Raw genomic sequence first — 18496 nt, 5'->3', positions numbered from 1 at the left:
AATAACAACAACAACAACAACAGTGTTTGTTATCTCACTGAGACCAACACGGTTACGGACACCCTCAGGGTGTCAACCCTCAACACACACTGTAGCTGAAGGAAGGAGAACACACTGTAGCTGAAGGAAGGAGAACACACTGTAGCTGAAGGAAGGAGAACACACTGTAGCTGAAGGAAGGAGAACACACACTGTAGCTGAAGGAAGGAGAACACACACTGTAGCTGAAGGAAGGAGAACACACACTGTAGCTGAAGGGGGCAAGTAAACCGTTTGAATGATCGCAAAGTTTTTTGTTCCTTTCTCTCCCAGGTTTGGTTGGGTTGAGGGGAGGTAAGTCATTAGTGTCCACTTAGCGGTCAGGTTCAAGTTGTGGTCATAAACACAGGTGCACACAGCGCAGTTCAACAATTGATCATCAAATGATAATTATGACACGCTCAATTGGCACTTCTTTCTAAAGTGATGCATGGGGGGGATTTAAACCTGTGACCTCTTGATATGCATTCAAACTGTATTGATGTGATACTTTTTTAAGGGGTTTCTAGAGACAGAGGGAGAAAGACAGAGAGAGAGAGACACACACAGAGAGAGAGAGAGACAGAGAGAAAGACAGAGAGAGCGAGAGACACACAGACAGAGAGAGACACAGAGAGAGACAGAGGGAGGAGAGGATGAGGAAAGCTGCTCCGTGGTTCTGTGTTGGTGCGGACGCCAGCCAGTCTGTCACTACGATACAACGAGCACTGGTATTCACAGCCGTCTGAGGGGGGGGGGGGCATGGAGGGGGGGGGGTAGGATGTGTTGTTTCTCAGAGGCACACCAAGGCGGTGGGCCACGTGGACACATAATCCGATTAATTTTCACAGAGCAGGGAGATTAATGACTTTTGGCAGCCAATAAGCAGTCTGGGTTCTTGTTGATTTCAAGCCCAGTCACTGCTACTGGTCCCTGGTGTCTGGGCTGTGGACACTCACTCACACATCTCAAGTTGCGCTGTCGCTTCAACACACACTTCACACACACACACACACACACGCGCATATGCAAACACACACGCATGCTGTAAACACAGGCACAAACACACACACATAACACACACAACCAAACACACATTTGATTAGGAATGTCACACAGATACAGAAATGCAAAAAATGCACAAAACACAAACACACACACACACCACACACAAACACAGACACACACACACACACAGAGTTCTCAGTGTCCTCCATCTCCACCCCACACACATAAACACACACACACACGTGCGTATGACAAATCCATGTTCCTGAGGTAGGCGTGAGGACAGCGTGGACCACAGCGCTATGGTAAACACAGCGCCATAGTAACCACAGTGCCATGGTCACCACAGCGCCATAGTAACCACAGCGCCATGGTAACCACAGCGCCATGGTAAACACAGCGCCATGGTAACCACAGAGCCATGGTAACCGTGACTGGGTGGTGACCCGCTGTGTCATCCCTCATGACCCTGGCATCACAGGTCACAGTGGTAACCACACAGCCTCTCCCCAGCTCAGACACGGGGGATGTCATCAACACTCGCCCCAAAACCACTGACTCGTGACCTGGCTACCTCTGCCACACCTCCGCCGCCAGGCAGGAAGAACCACACCTCCACGGTTCTGATGGGGATATGTGAACACCGCTATCCAAATAGAAGAGCTGATTTGATTTGGAGTTTGACAGAATCCTTCCTCCGCCTGATGAGCAGTAGGGGAGGTAGCCTCTGATGGATGAAGAGAGGTCTGGGGAAAGGCCTTTTCTCCTCTCAAGAACACATTTCCCAGGAGCAGGGAGAGAGAGAGCCTTTAGTCGGATGTATTAATAATGCTGCGTGGGACAGGCTAATTACAGCTGAGTTTCATACAGGGAAAAAGCTTTTCATGGAGCCCTCGGGAATCAAATGAATTGTTTTATGAGTGGGAGATAAGACCAGGGTCAATTATAAACCATATGTCATCCTACTCAAAGACATGAGCTGTTATTGGGCCGCTGTACTCTTTACTTTCTATAACCAAGTAAAACATATTGTGTGTACTGGATGTGTGTGTGTGTTTGTGAGAGAGAGAGGTACATATATAAGGTATGTCTATCTGTGTGTGTATGTGTTTGTATGTGTGTGAGGGCGTGTATATGTGTGTATGTTAGTGTGAGTGTGTGTCTGTGTGCGTATGTTAGTGTGTGTGTGTGTGTGTGTGTGTGTGTGTGTGAGAGAGAGGGGCAGGAGGACTGAGGTAGTCGCGGCTGAGAGAAGACACAGCTTCTCTAGATAGTGAGTCAGTCTATAAAGCACAGCCTCTCCAGATAGTGAGTCAGTCTATAAAGCACAGCCTCTCCAGATAGTGAGTCAGTCTATAAAGCACAGCCTCTCCAGATAGTGAGTCAGTCTATAAAGCACAGCCTCTCTAGATAGTGAGTCAGTCTATAAAGCACAGCCTCTTCAGATAGTGAGACAGTCTATGAAGCATAGCCAGACATGATCAAGTGTGTGTGTGGGTGTGTGTGTGTGCTAGTGACATGTCCTCCAGTAGCCTCATCCATGTTCCCCTTCACACACACTGATCGGTAATGCAAATATGCATGTAGATGGAGAGACAGAGACAGAGAGACAGAGAGGTAGAGAGAGAAAGGACAGGAAGAAAGGGATAAAGAGAGGGAGAGAGGGAGAGAGGGATCGCTTTCACCACAGAGACAAAGAGAGAGAGAGACAGGATGAGTCAGACTCAGAAGGAGAGAGAGAGAGAGTACAAAAGATATGCAATCAGCGGTATAATTAAGTATCAGAACATTCCAGTAATGAGTTCATCAGATCTCATCAACCTAATCCTTCTTCATCACCCCGACACATCCAGGTCAACCATCCTGACCCAGCCCCAGACCCCCAGGCCAGCGCTGTCGCCCTGGCCATCTCTGACCAGGCCTCACCACCAAACCATCTCCACCCTTCTCATAGCGCTAGCCTCATGAGGTACGCTGTGAACAGCCTCCATGACAGATGATCCTAACTCAACTGGCCACACGCTTTACTTGCAGTGGAGGGGAAGTTGGCATACAAATCGGATTTCTATTTCAACCCAGATCAGTCCTCTGGGATTGTCCTGGTTCGTGGTTCCAGGTGGTGAGCTGCGTCAATGTGTGACCCTGTGTGACTCCATACTGTGTAGCCTCAGGAAAGGGGGACGCGGTCGATTTGCAGGAAAGAACATCAGTATTGTTACACACACACGCAATCAAGATACTGTACATATGGAGAGGGGGGAAAAGGACACACAAATTCACAAAACCCACCAGCGGAAACCATGAAATGTCTGAGAATCGCGCTTGCCTCTCCAGCTGAGGTGAAACGAGGCGATAGCCGCACACTTCAGGAGACTGGTGAGGCTGTGATGTGGGATTGACCAGGGCATAGGTCAGAGGTCAACAACAGCAGTAATAAAAGGATTAGGTTATGGATGTCCTGAGAATGTTAACATGAATTCTGTTGCTCATCGAGTCAGTAGAGGGAGGAGGCGTGTCCTAATGCACTCACACACATACACACTCACACACGCACACACAAACGCACACACACACACACAGTCTGGTGTGTTGGACAGGGCTGCAGTACTGAAATCCATCTAGATCAAAAGAAAAAGTGAAGCAAAGCTCAGAGAAAGCCTGTGTTTGATAGTGACTTGTCAGAGAGAGGATGGTGAGAGAGAGAAAGAGAAAGACAGACAAGGGGAGAGAGAGAGAGACCAAGAGAGAGATAGCGACAGAGAGACACAAAGAGAGAGAGAGAGAGACCAAGAGAGAGATAGCGACAGAGAGACACAAAGAGAGAGAGAGAGAGCGAGAGAGAGAGAGGGAGACCAAGACAGAGAGATAGAGACAGAGAGAGAGGGAGACCAAGAGAGAGAGACAGAGAGAGAGAGAGAGAGAGAGAGAGAGAGAGAGAGAGAGAGAGAGAGAGAGAGAGAGAGAAAGAGAGAGGACTAGTCGTCATCCCTTCTTCTCCCTCTCTCCTTCAGCTGACACTGCCATACAGAAAGACTGCTGTGTGAGACTGCTGTGTGTTCCAAACTCTCTCTGCTCCAAGTCTTTCGTCAGCAAGACCCCTCCGTAACCCCCCGGCCCCCCGGCCCCCAGGATGCATCCACTGACGAGACAGAAAAACCAAAAAGACTGAAAGGAAGATAAAAAGAAAGAAAGAAATAACTAACCCAGCACTGGACAGTGAAATTGCCCTGTCATATAAAGAAGCTCTTTATTGAGATAAATCACCCCTGTTCTCTTCCAAAAATAAACTCAGACTCTCCTCACCTATCAGAGCAGCTGTCATCTTAGAGAATCTGCTCCAAACTCGTGTTTGTGTGTGTGTGTTTATCCGTGTGTCTTTCTGTGTGTGTCTGTGTGTCCATATGTGTGTGTGTCCATGTGTGTGTGTGTGTGGGTGTGAGTGAGTGTGAAAGTTTGATGGGTGTCAGACTAACTCCACATCTCCCATCATGCCCTTGGAGTGATCACTAATCAAACCCCAATCAGTGTGGACTATTCTAGAACGTTTTAGAAGGTCGGGAGACCGCGTATTGAGTTCCAGTTCCCTCGATCAAGACAGTGAGAGTGGAACTGTGGAACTCATCCCCTCCTCTACTGTTGGGATGATAACAGAGCTTATCTCTCCCCTGCTTGTTTGCTTATTAGGATCGTTTAACAGCTGCACAATACAACAAGCTTGATGATTTGAGATAAAGAGAAACATTATCTGGTGAGTCCGTTGTGAACACACAGCAGTCTCTCTCTCTCTCTCTCTCTCTCTCTGTCTCTCTCTCTCTCTCTCTCTGTCTCTCTCTCTCTCTCTCTCTCTCAGAGAGATAGCTTTATTCTGTCATTGTGTCTGATGCACAGAGAACATGCTTCACAGAGATTACAAACAAATGTTTCCCCACCAACCCTGACTAAAAACACATGCTGCTCAACGATAAGACAGCAGACAAATATGGAACCTTACTCTCTGGAATCTCTCTCTCTCTCTCTCCCTCTGTCTCTCTCTCTTTCTCTTTCTCTTTCTCTCTCTGTCTCTCTCCTTGCCTATTCCCCCCTCGTTTTCTTGCAGAATCTTTCCCCTTTTCTCTTTCACGCCCTCTCTCTCTCCATCTCTCTGCTCCTTCACTCTTTCACATGATTTCTCTTTCCCCATCTCTCTTGCCCCTTCTCTCAACCGTAAACTCCCTTTTGTTTCCTGTTCTCTGTCTCTGTCCCTATCTGTCTGTCTCATTCCACCCACTCTCTCTTGTTCTCTCTCTGTCTCTATCACTTTATCCATCTATCCCTCCCGTTCTCTCACTGTCTCCACCCGCTCTCGTTGTCTTTCTCTCGCTCTCTCTCTTCCTCTCTCCTGCTCTCTCTCTCTTGCTCTCTCTCTCTCTCTCCTGCTCTCTCTCTCTCTTACTCGCCCTCCTGCTCTCTCTCTCCCTATCTCTCCTGTTCATTCTCCATCTCGGTCTCTCTGTCTCCTGGGTATACCCTGCGGTGCATGCTCCCTGTGATCAGCGCCTCTCCTATCTCGGGATATCTCTCCTGCGTGGGTCTGATCTGAACGCGTGCAGAAGGCTGGCTCTGAGAGCAGCACAAAGCCGTCTTATCACGGCTCGTTCTCTGCAGCCTCCACCGCCCTGGGGACGCCAACACAAACAGCCGTCTGGACAACACGGCTTGTTCTGATAGGGGCGCACGCACAAACACACACATGCAGACACACACACATACACACGCGCATACAGACACGCACACATACACACATACAGAGACATACACATACAGACACATATGTACACACACACACAGGTCGCTCTAACAAAGCCGCACACACACTCACGCGCCTGCACACACACATCGTTCCCCTGCCCGTTCAAGGAAGCATATTCAACCAGACAGGTGACCACATGCTTTAAATGTTTAACTCTGGTATAGCAGACACACACACACACACACACACATGAGTATCTGAGGTGTAGCACTAGCTCGTCCACCTAGCAGCCTTCACACCAGCAGACACACACACACACACACACACATGAGTATCTGAGGTGTAGCACTAGCTCGTCCACCTAGCAGCCTTCACACCAGCAGACACACACACACACACACACACACACACACATGAGTATCTGAGGTGTAGCACTAGCTCGTCCACCTAGCAGCCTTCACACCAGCAGAGACAGGGAAGGATGACAACCTCCACACAGAAAGGTGAGAGAGCTGTCTACACCTGCTGGAGAACTGAGACACACACACTGACATAAACACACACACACACACACACACTGACACACACACCTACCCCCCCCCCCCCCACACACACACACACACTGAACTGGACACACAGACACACACACTGAACTGGACACACCGACACACACACTGAACTGGACACACAGACACACTCACTAAAATGAACACACAGACACAGTGACATAGACATACAGACTGACAATCACACACACACACACTGACACACACACTGAACTGGACACACAGACAGACACACACACTGAAACAGACACAATGACAGACACACACACACTGAAACAGACACAATGACAGACACACACACACACACACACACTGAAACAGACACAATGACAGACACACACACACACACACTGAAACAGACACAATGACAGACACACACACACACACACTGAAACAGACACAATGACAGACACACACACACACACTGAAACAGACACAATGACAGACACACACACACACACACACACACTGAAACAGACACAATGACAGACACACACACACACACTGAAACAGACACAATGACAGACACACACACACACACTGAAGCAGACACAATGACAGACACACACACACACACTGAAACAGACACAATGACACACACACACACACACACTGAAGCAGACACAATGACAGACACACACACACACACTGAAGCAGACACAATGACAGACACACACACACACACACTGAAGCAGACACAATGACAGACACACACACACACACTGAAACAGACACAATGACACACACACACACACACACTGAAGCAGACACAATGACAGACACACACACACACTGAAACAGACACAATGACAGACACACACACACACTGAAACAGACACAATGACAGACACACACACACACACACACTGAAGCAGACACAATGACAGACACACACACACACACTGAAACAGACACAATGACAGACACACACACACACTGAAACAGACACAATGACAGACACACACACACACTGAAACAGACACAATGACAGACACACACACACACACACACTGAAGCAGACACAATGACAGACACACACACACACACACACTGAAGCAGACACAATGACAGACACACACACACACTGAAACAGACACAATGACAGACACACACACACACTGAAACAGACACAATGACAGACACACACACACACTGAAGCAGACACAATGACAGACACACACACACACACACACTGAAGCAGACACAATGACAGACACACACACACACACACACTGAAGCAGACACAATGACAGACACACACACACACACACACTGAAGCAGACACAATGACAGACACACACACACACACACACTGAAGCAGACACAATGACAGACACACACACACACACTGAAACAGACACAATGACAGACACACACACACACTGAAACAGACACAATGACAGACACACACACACACTGAAACAGACACAATGACAGACACACACACACACACACACTGAAGCAGACACAATGACAGACACACACACACACACACACTGAAGCAGACACAATGACAGACACACACACACACACTGAAACAGACACAATGACAGACACACACACACACTGAAACAGACACAATGACAGACACACACACACACTGAAACAGACACAATGACAGACACACACACACACTGAAGCAGACACAATGACAGACACACACACACACTGAAGCAGACACAATGACAGACACACACACACACTGAAGCAGACACAATGACAGACACACACACACACTGAAACAGACACAATGACAGACACACACACACACACTGAAGCAGACACAATGACAGACACACACACACACACACACTGAAACAGACACAATGACAGACACACACACACACACTGAAGCAGACACAATGACAGACACACACACACACACACACTGAAGCAGACACAATGACAGACACACACACACACACACACTGAAACAGACACAATGACAGACACACACACACACACTGAAGCAGACACAATGACAGACACACACACACACACACACTGAAGCAGACACAATGACAGACACACACACACACACACACTGAAGCAGACACAATGACAGACACACACACACACACTGAAGCAGACACAATGACAGACACACACACACACACACACTGAAACAGACACAATGACAGACACACACACACACACACACTGAAACAGACACAATGACAGACACACACACACACACACACTGAAGCAGACACAATGACACGGCGCTCTCCTCACATGTCCCCATGGGGGAGGACAGGGTCACTGTCCTCCCCAGTCACACCCCAGCTCGCTCTCCTCTCTAATTGGCCGAGGCCGTTAATTGGCTGGGGGAACCATGGTAACAGCTGTTGTAGCAGCCGGTTAATAAGCAGAGGGTTAGAGAGTAGGAGCTGTTTCTGGATGTGTTCAGGTGGAGAGAAGATGTTTCCGGAAGTGTTCAGGTCGAGAGAAGATGTTTCCGGAAGTGTTCAGCTGGAGAGAAGATGTTTCCGGAAGTGTTCAGGTCGAGAGAAGATGTTTCCGGAAGTGTTCAGCTGGAGAGAAGATGTTTCCGGAAGTGTTCAGCTGGAGAGAAGATGTTTCCGGAAGTGTTCAGCTGGAGAGAAGATGTTTCCGGAAGTGTTCAGCTGGAGAGAAGATGTTTCCGGAAGTGTTCAGCTGGAGAGAAGATGTTTTTGGAAGTGTTCAGCTGGAGAGAAGATGTTTTTGGAAGTGTTCAGCTGGAGAGAAGATGTTTCCGGAAGTGTTCAGCTGGAGAGAAGGTGTTTTTGGAAGTGTTCAGCTGGAGAGAAGATGTTTTTGGAAGTGTTCAGCTGGAGAGAAGATGTTTTTGGAAGTGTTCATCTGGAGAGAAGATGTTTTTGGAAGTGTCAGTGCTGCAACAAGGTCAGCCAGACCACATGGAGCTCACACCTGTAGAGTCTGATCCGACCACATCAGACAAACCAGATCAGCCCTCTTGACACCCTCAGTATTCTGATTACGCACCAAACACAGATACAGAGTAACCATAGAGATGGGGGGGGGGGCTCCCCACTCTGCATGTGATGCCCCATCATCTCTCCAAGGAAGCTTCAAAGGGCCTGCTTGAGACAGCTTGTCTCCAAGCAACCATGCGTCCTCTCTGTTTGTGGAGGGGAATTCTAACAAAAAAGATATCTTGCCAGAACTTTTAAGGAAAGTTCTTGAAGACTTCACCTTTACCACAAGAGTACAAGGTGGAGAATTATGAGAGGGATATTTGTGTAATGTTTGTTACTTTGTTTGAATGTTGTGTTTACTGTAATCTTCATTCTACTACTCATACTACTACTACTACTGCTCCTTCTTCCTGAAAGATAACCAAGTCAGCTTTGGTATCTACACAAAGCTAACATAATAAAACAATCATTCAACCATAGAATGTCCAGAACAATATGTGAACAAACTTATGAACCAGCCAGAGACCAGTTCACACCTTTGGTAGGTCCAGACAGGTCCTCCTTCAAACTCTGAACTGTATAAAACTCTTGAGATGACAACCGATCTCTGACTCCAACAAACCACTCCATCAGGATTGATGTTCCAAAGGACGTCGCCAAGCTTCTCCTGGGACTCAACAAGATTAGTGCCTGGGCAACACTTCCTGAACGTTTCAAAAGAAGAACCCAAAACACAATTCTAATTGCAACCTGACTGGGTTCCCGCAGACTCAGTCACATGACCCTGCAGCGCAGCCGCGCTTTGACTTCAGATTCTTCAAATGGGCCTCGGACGCGAACCCGCCTCAACCTGATTGGTTAACCCTGATCAAACGTAACTATGGCTAACACTCTTTCCTCCTCGACATGACATTGGCGTGAGCTCTGTTTATGATTTGTAAGGATGTAATCATTGACTGTACAATTTCTGTCTTTCTTTAAGTTAGACAATTTCATTCTGTTCATTGAAACCAATCTCTCATATCACATGCATAATCTAACTTGTTCATACTACCCATATTTACTTTACTTTAATAAATTCTTTGTAAAAGATATTTGGACGTGTGCATTGTTTGCTATTGTTACAATCTGCTTTATTCTCTTAGAACAAATTCATTCCTTCAGAAGACTGATTATTACATATTAAACATTGACTTCCTTAATGTCCTAACACTCAGTATCAAGGTGGTGCCCCTAGTAATAAATACTTGATTATAAATCAAGTATTTCTGTTCATCAACAACCACACCCCGTTACCGTGCAGAAAGACGGGCTGGCAAATGACTGGGGTCAGAGGTGAAGGTCAAGGGTCATAGTGACCCATGCCTGGTGGAGGTCACCCAACATTCTGGGCAGAACTGGGCAGATTCCCAAGTGAACAGACAGAGAAACTGACCCCTAAATCTGGTCACACACACACACACACACACGCACACACACACACACACTAATAAACACCACACACCCACTCAAACTCACCGACACACTTCATATGAGGCCTGAGACTTTGTGACGCATGGCTGAGTGTTCTGACATGTTTCGTAACACCAGATGCAGCCAACGTTGTGAACGTTGTGTTTGTATGATTGTGTTCATACTTGTGTGAGAATGTGCGTTTGTGTGTGTGTGTGTGTGTGCACATACGTACGTCCACGTGTGTGTACGTTTGTGTTCGTTGTGGGGCTACGGCTGAGGCCTCAGACTGGGCAGGGCCGCAGTAGACTGGGGTTTTGGCCCCAAAAGATGAACAGTGTCTTCTGGCTGACAACTCTGCCCGCCGAGATTCCCTCTCAAACTGTCATCTTGCCAATTCCAGAGTGTTCCTGTGGCCCTGCTGCATGCTGGGACATGGCCCTGCTGCATGCTGGGACATGGCCCTGCTGCATGCTGGGACATGGCCCTGCTGCATGCTGGGACATGGCCCTGCTGCATGCTGGGACATGGCCCTGCTGCATGCTGGGACCTATCCCAGTGCCAGGGGTCCCAGGGGGCCACAACGCTTTACTGGGCTCGGCATTTGGAGAGGCAACTCCTTCCTGTTTGGTTGTGGTGGCTTCCTGTTTCCTGGCCGGGGAGGAGGAGCAGATGGCCAGCTGGCTCCTCCAGCGCTCTCCACATATGCTCCGCCCCGCGGCGAGCGCTTCCTGGAGACCTCCGTCGCCCACGGTCCCACACAGCCATCACCATGGCGACGCAAACTGTACCCCCTAGCCCGCCAACCCCCAGCCCCCCCCCTCCTCCTCCTCCTCCCCGCCCATCATCACTGCCCCAGTGCAGAAGAAGAGGGATGAGTAGACTCTCTCTCTCACACACACACAAACAAATGTATAGACCGATAAACACACACACAGATAACAAATGCACCCAGACAATAGATAGACACACACACATATTGATGACAGATAAACACACAAACAAAAGATGCACACACACAAGCACAAAAGTAGATAACAAATAAACACACACAGATAACACACACACAGATAACAAACACACACACTATAGATAGACACAATTCCAAACCCTGAATTTCAGGGGCCAGATAACCTCAGGCAGGACATCGATATTCACAGCCTTCGCAAGAGCAGGGTTATCTTCTCTGCCTCACTCATCCTCCTGCCAGCATCACTGACCCATGTGTCCCCCGTTCCCCTGAGGCTGGGTCCAGCCCTCCCCTCTCCTGAGGCTGGGTCCAGCCTTCCCCTCTCCTGAGGCTGGGTCCAGCCCTCCCCTCTCCTGAGGCTGGGTCCAGCCCTCCCCTCTCCTGAGGCTGGGTCCAGCCCTCCCCTCTCCTGAGGCTGGGTCCAGCCCTCCTCTCTCCTGAGGCTGGGTCCAGCCCTCCCCTCTCCTGAGGCTGGGTCCAGCCCTCCCCTCTCCTGAGGCTGGGTCCAGCCCTCCCCTCTCCTGAGGCTGGGTCCAGCCCTCCCCTCTCCTGAGGCTGGGTCCAGCCCTCCCCTCTCCTGAGGCTGGGTCCAGCCCTCCTCTCTCCTGAGGCTGGGTCCAGCCCTCCCCTCTCTTGAGGCTGGGTCCAGCCCTCCTCTCTCCTGAGGCTGGGTCCAGCCCTCCCCTCTCCTGAGGCTGGGTCCAGCCCTCCGAGCGTTGGGCCCGAGGAGCCTGTGCTGTCCGGTGAGCAGGCGACCCACCCAGGGCCAGACAGCGCTCACACGCCCTGGTGAGAATCGATGTCGATTGGCCAGGCGTGTGTTTTGGGGGTGGTACCAGCACAGCGGTGATCATCTGGTCTGGGTCAGCACCACCCTCCACCTCTGCTCTCAGCAGACACAGTGAACAGGGGCGTCTGGGGGGACGTACGCAAGCAGGGTCACGGTCAAGTTTCAAGATGATCAGCTGTTTGTGACGAGGACAGGTACAGGACCTGCTCCTCTTCATAATCCTTAGCCATCTATCTGAACCTTGGATGATAATTCAAGCCTATCAGAAATACCGTCAATCCTAATTTATGTGATCGGCTTTACTGATCAACAACATCAACGATACATCACAAGGTAGGAAATTCATGAAGACTTGATGCTGAAATAAGGCAGAGTTTGTGGAAGGTTTAACATGACCGTGCTATGACAAGAAAAGCCATTTAAATTGTTTTCAGAGTCTTGAAGCTGTTGTGGAAGCTGTTTGTTCTAACCACAGTGCCCAGACATCTGGAATCTGACAGCACTGCAGGAACACAGGAAGAGCCAATCCATCCGCATCAGCAGATTTGTATCTTTTGTCTTTTTTTTTTTAATTAATTATTGGTCTATGTTTAGTCATAAAGTGTTCCAGTCAAAGATAGTTAGTGACATGTGCACACTGAAACATAGGGTCATTCTGGACAAAGACATTCTTGTGACATGACAAGGAACAGCTACGTAGAGGTAGAAGAAGGAAAACCAAATATAAATATGTTACTAAACCCAAGCAGCACATTTAGCAAGTCCTACTCATTGCATCACATGTCATCACCAGCAGACAGCAGTGATAATCTGCTCTGACAGCAGAACTAACTCCCTGTATTCAAATGTATTCATGATTGACTTCACGTGGTAAGTTATGGTTTGGGAAACGTCTCCAAATACATTACAGAGAGGGGCTTTAGGGATGTAGGTCTATTTTACATTTATATTTTAGTCATTTAGCCGACGCTCTAATCCAGAGCGACTTACAGTAAGTACAGGGACATTCCCCTGAGGCAAGTAGGGTGAAGTGCCTTGCCCAAGGACACAACGTCATTTGGCATGGCCGGGAATCTAACAGTTTCGATTCAGTTGACCAACATACTGTAACTGGGCAGTAACCAGCTGGCTTGAGATGACATGTTGGAAGGGGGAGGGAGGGGGAGGGAGGGGGAGGGAGGGGGGGGGAGAGTGACCAGACCTTGCCAGACCTTGACCAACAGACGGGGATTTGACCCTGGATCAGTTTGGGACTATTTCCATCAGTAACTTCCAGCTCCGTGAAAAAAAAAAAAAACACAACCCATTTGCATCATAGGGGTTTCAGCCCTCCTCATTTGTTATGGCTGCTCTGAAAAACAGCACATCTTATGACTCACACCTGCAAACACAACCAACATCCTCTTCCTTCTTCCAGTTAGCAAACAGAAAAGTACAGTCAGGTGGTGCCCTTGCCAATACTTTACCTAACAAACAAAGTTGTGAGGTGGAACCAGTAACTAATTTCATTAGCAGCTGCCATTTGTGACTGATTAGAGTCTAACTGCATTGCAGCCGGGCGAGGCCTGAGGTCCAGGAGTTTAATAACCAGTAACAATCAATTACCAAACTAATCAGATACAATCAATGGAGCCCTCCTGCAGAGGGGACATAGAGAGGAGGAGGGGGGGAAGGACGGGAGAGGAGAGGAGAGGAGAGGAGGGGAGGAGGAGGAGGATGAGAGGAGGAGGAGAGGAGCAGAGGAGGAGAGGACGAGAGGAGAGGAGGAGGGGGGGAAGGACGGGAGAGGAGAGGAGGAGGAAGAAGGGTGGAGAGGAGAGGAGATAAAGGGAGAGGAGGAGGATTGGGAAAGAAGAGGGGATGAGAAGGGAAAAAAGTGGAGGGGGAAAAGGGCAGATGAAGAGGAGGGCAGAGAAGAACAGAAGAAGGGGAGAAAGGGAGAGAAGAGAGGCGAGGAGAGGAGATGGAAGGAGAGGAGAGGAGAAGAGAGGAAGGGAGAGGAGAAGAGAGGAGGGGAGAGGAGAGGAGAAGAGGGGAGAGGCCAGGAGAAGAGAAGAGAGGAAAGGCGAGGAGAGGCGAGGAGAGGCGAGGAGAGGCGAGGAGAGGCGAGGAAGGCCACCTTAGGGAGTTCTCTAGTGGATGCAGATCCACTTTGTCGATTTGTTTATGTGAGGGTTAATGGGATTGGACGTGAGATCTGGGCTGAAGGGAGAGGGTGTCAGGATAAGGTCTCTGACAGACTTGGTGTTGATCCAACCTCACCATGCTCAAAAATACTGCCAGGGTTGGCACGGAAAACAGTTTGTTGTGAAACACAGCAAAGTTATAACTTCTAAACCATTCAAACCACTAACTAAGGTTCAGAACTAAGAACAATTGCATCACAATGAACTCTTATACAATTGGTTCCACGCTGCAAAAAACACAGATTTAATTGGACAAAACAAATAGTAGGGTTAGGAGGGAGGGGCTGTGGACATCCTCCTTCCCTCCACTACTCTGGTCTCCGGCCAAACACACTGGGCCTGTGTGCTCTGATCCAGTCCCCTGTGTCCCAGGCAAGACAGCATCAGTCTAGCAGGGTCTCTTACGTAAAAGCCAGCAGTTCAATATCAGGTCTCTGTTCTTCATAATCTGCATCCGTCCTGATTACCCTAATGAGGCGTAACTATCTGTCCAGATGGTGTTTACTCATCCCTGCCCCCTGCCGTGTCATCCATCATGACAGATCCTCATCCCTGCCCCCTGCCCTGTCATCCACCATGACAGACCCTCATCCCTGCCCCCTGCCCTGTCATCCACCATGACAGACCCTCATCCCTGCCCCCTGCCCTGTCATCCACCATGACAGACCCTCATCCCTGCCCCCTGCCCTGTCATCCACCATGACAGACCCTCATCCCTGCTCCCAGCCCTGTCCTCCACCATGACAGACCCTCATCCCTGCCCCCTGCCCTGTCATCCACCATGACAGACCCTCATCCCTGCCCCCTGCCCTGTCATCCATCATGACAGACCCTCATCCCTGCCCCCAGCCCTGTCATCCACCATGACAGACCCTCATCCCTGCCCCCTGCCCTGTCATCCATCATGACAGACCCTCATCCCTGCTCCCAGCCCTGTCATCCACCATGACAGACCCTCATACCTGCCCCCTGCCCTGTCATCCACCATGACAGACCCTCATCCCTGCCCCCTGCCCTGTCATCCACCATGACAGACCCTCATCCCTGCCCCCTGCCCTGTCATCCACCATGACAGACCCTCATCCCTGCTCCCAGCCCTGTCCTCCACCATGACAGACCCTCATCCCTGCCCCCTGCCCTGTCATCCACCATGACAGACCCTCATCCCTGCCCCCTGCCCTGTCATCCACCATGACAGACCCTCATCCCTGCCCCCTTCCCTGTCATCCATCATGACAGACCCTCATCCCTGCCCCCAGCCCTGTCATCCACCATGACAGACCCTCATCCCTGCCCCCTGCCCTGTCATCCATCATGACAGACCCTCATCCCTGCTCCCAGCCCTGTCATCCATCATGACAGACCCTCATCCCTGCCCCCTGCCCTGTCATCCACCATGACAGACCCTCATCCCTGCCCCCTGCCCTGTCATCCATCATGACAGACCCTCATCCCTGCCCCCTGCCCTGTCATCCATCATGACAGACCCTCATCCCTGCCCCCTGCCCTGTCATCCATCATGACAGATCCTCATCCCTGCCCCCTGCCCTGTCATCCATCATGACAGACCATCATCCCTGCCCTGTCATCCATCATGACAGACCCTCATCTCTGCTCCCTGCCCTGTCATCCACCATGACAGATCCTCATCCCTGCCCCCTGCCCTGTCATCCATCATGACAGACCCTCATCCCTGCCTCCTGCCCTGTCATCCATCATGACAGATCCTCATCCCTGCCCCCTGCCCTGTCATCCATCATGACAGACCCTCATCCCTGCCCTGTCATCCATCATGACAGACCCTCATCCCTGCCCCCTGCCCTGTCATCCATCATGACAGACCCTCATCCCTGCCCCCTGCCCTGTCATCCACCATGACAGACCCTCATCCCTGCTCCCAGCCCTGTCATCCACCATGACAGACCCTCATCCCTGCCCCCTGCCCTGTCATCCACCATGACAGACCCTCATCCCTGCCCCCTGCCCTGTCATCCACCATGACAGACCCTCATCATTGCCCCCTGCCCTGTCATCCACCATGACAGACCCTCATCCCTGCTCCCAGCCCTGTCATCCACCATGACAGACCCTCATCCCTGCTCCCAGCCCTGTCATCCACCATGACAGACCCTCATCCCTGCCCCCTGCCCTGTCATCCATCATGACAGATCGTCATCCCTGCCCCCTGCCCTGTCATCCATCATGACAGATCCTCATCCCTGCCCCCTGCCCTGTCATCCACCATGACAGACCCTCATCCCTGCCCCCTGCCCTGTCATCCATCATGACAGACCCTCATCCCTTCCCCCTGCCCTGTCATCCACCATGACAGACCCTCATCCCTGCTCCCAGCCCTGTCATCCACCATGACAGACCCTCATCCCTGCCCCCTGCCCTGTCATCCATCATGACAGATCCTCATCCCTGCCCCCTGCCCTGTCATCCATCATGACAGATCCTCATCCCTGCCCCCTGCCCTGTCATCCACCATGACAGACCCTCATCCCTGCTCCCTGCCCTGTCATCCACCATGACAGACCCTCATCCCTGCCCCCTGCCCTGTCATCCACCATGACAGACCCTCATCCCTGCCCCCTGCCCTGTCATCCACCATGACAGACCCTCATCCCTGCCCTGTCATCCATCATGACAGATCCTCATCCCTGCCCCCTGCCCTGTCATCCACCATGACAGACCCTCATCCCTGCCCCCTGCCCTGTCATCCATCATGACAGATCCTCATCCCTGCCCCCTGCCCTGTCATCCATCATGACAGACCCTCATCCCTGCCCCCTGCCCTGTCATCCACCATGACAGACCCTCATCCCTGCTCCCTGCCCTGTCATCCACCATGACAAACCCTCATCCCTGCCCCCTGCCCTGTCATCCACCATGACAGACCCTCATCCCTGCCCCCAGCCCTGTCATCCATCATGACAGACTCTCATCCCTGCCCGCTGCCCTGTCCTCCACCATGACAGACCCTCATCCCTGCTCCCAGCCCTGTCATCCACCATGACAGACTCTCATCCCTGCCCCCAGCCCTGTCATCCATCATGACAGACTCTCATCCCTGCTCCCAGCCCTGTCCTCCTCGTCCACCCCTCCTCCACATATTAACTCCACACCAGTCATCTGTCCCATTTGTCCGTTTTACAAATGGACACAGATTGCCAGACGGGGATTCAAGTCATTTCCTTTTGCAATTGAATAATAGGGACCCTATCTCACCCCTGCTCATGCTAAATATCTTCTTTTTTTTCTGTTCTGATTGGCATGAACAATTTATTTTAATGAGGTGCATTATTAAGTTATTTAGGGGGATGTTATGGAAACGGCCACTTGAATATGCGCGGGCGGGCTGTTTGTGGCGGGCTGTTTGTGGCGGGCTGTTTGTGGCGGGCTGTTCGTGTTCTGTGTTGCCTTTTCGGAGATCTAATCAAGGGGGTGTGTTTAGAGAACATGACCTTGCTCTCACTCTTGGTTGCAATCGGTGATAATAATTATGATTAAATTAATGAGTCTAAGAGCCTTAAGAATCATTTGTACATAAATTTACATACATAAACCTCTCCCTTCATCTTCCTCTCCGTCTTCCTCTCCTCTGTCCCCCTCCCTCCCTTCCCTCCCTCCCTCCCTCCCTCCCTCCCTCCCTCCCTCCCTCCCTCCCTCCCTCCCTCCCTCCCTCCCTCCCTCCCTCCCTCCCTCCCTCCCTCCCTCCCTCCCTCTACCTCTCCCTCTGTTAATGAACAACATGCTGTCTTCTGTTTGTCAAGAACAATCAAAACACCAAGGTCAGATCTGAAGGTGTTTGCCCAATGTCATGATTAATGTTTTGTTTTGATATTGTGGTTGT

The 18496-nt window shown here is 50.4% G+C and overlaps 2 protein-coding genes across 2 annotated transcripts in view; one reads left to right on the top strand and one right to left on the bottom strand.

Moving 5' to 3' along the window:
* tsnare1 (T-SNARE Domain Containing 1) overlaps nt 1-18496 on the bottom strand; it is a 91681-nt gene that overhangs the window by 71254 nt on the left and 1931 nt on the right. The gene's annotated exons all lie outside the window — the stretch shown is intronic.
* LOC136944385 (adhesion G protein-coupled receptor B1-like) overlaps nt 11222-18496 on the top strand; it is a 56979-nt gene continuing 49704 nt past the window's right edge. Inside the window, 1 exon segment of the mRNA XM_067238133.1 lies at nt 11222-11447. Coding sequence (XP_067094234.1) covers nt 11222-11447 — 226 coding nt within the window.

The sequence above is a fragment of the Osmerus mordax genome, chromosome 6, assembly GCF_038355195.1.
Source record: "Osmerus mordax isolate fOsmMor3 chromosome 6, fOsmMor3.pri, whole genome shotgun sequence".
NCBI lineage: Eukaryota > Metazoa > Chordata > Actinopteri > Osmeriformes > Osmeridae > Osmerus > Osmerus mordax.
Note: the sequence above shows the minus strand (reverse complement) of the source record. Positions and strands in the feature narration are given on the sequence as shown.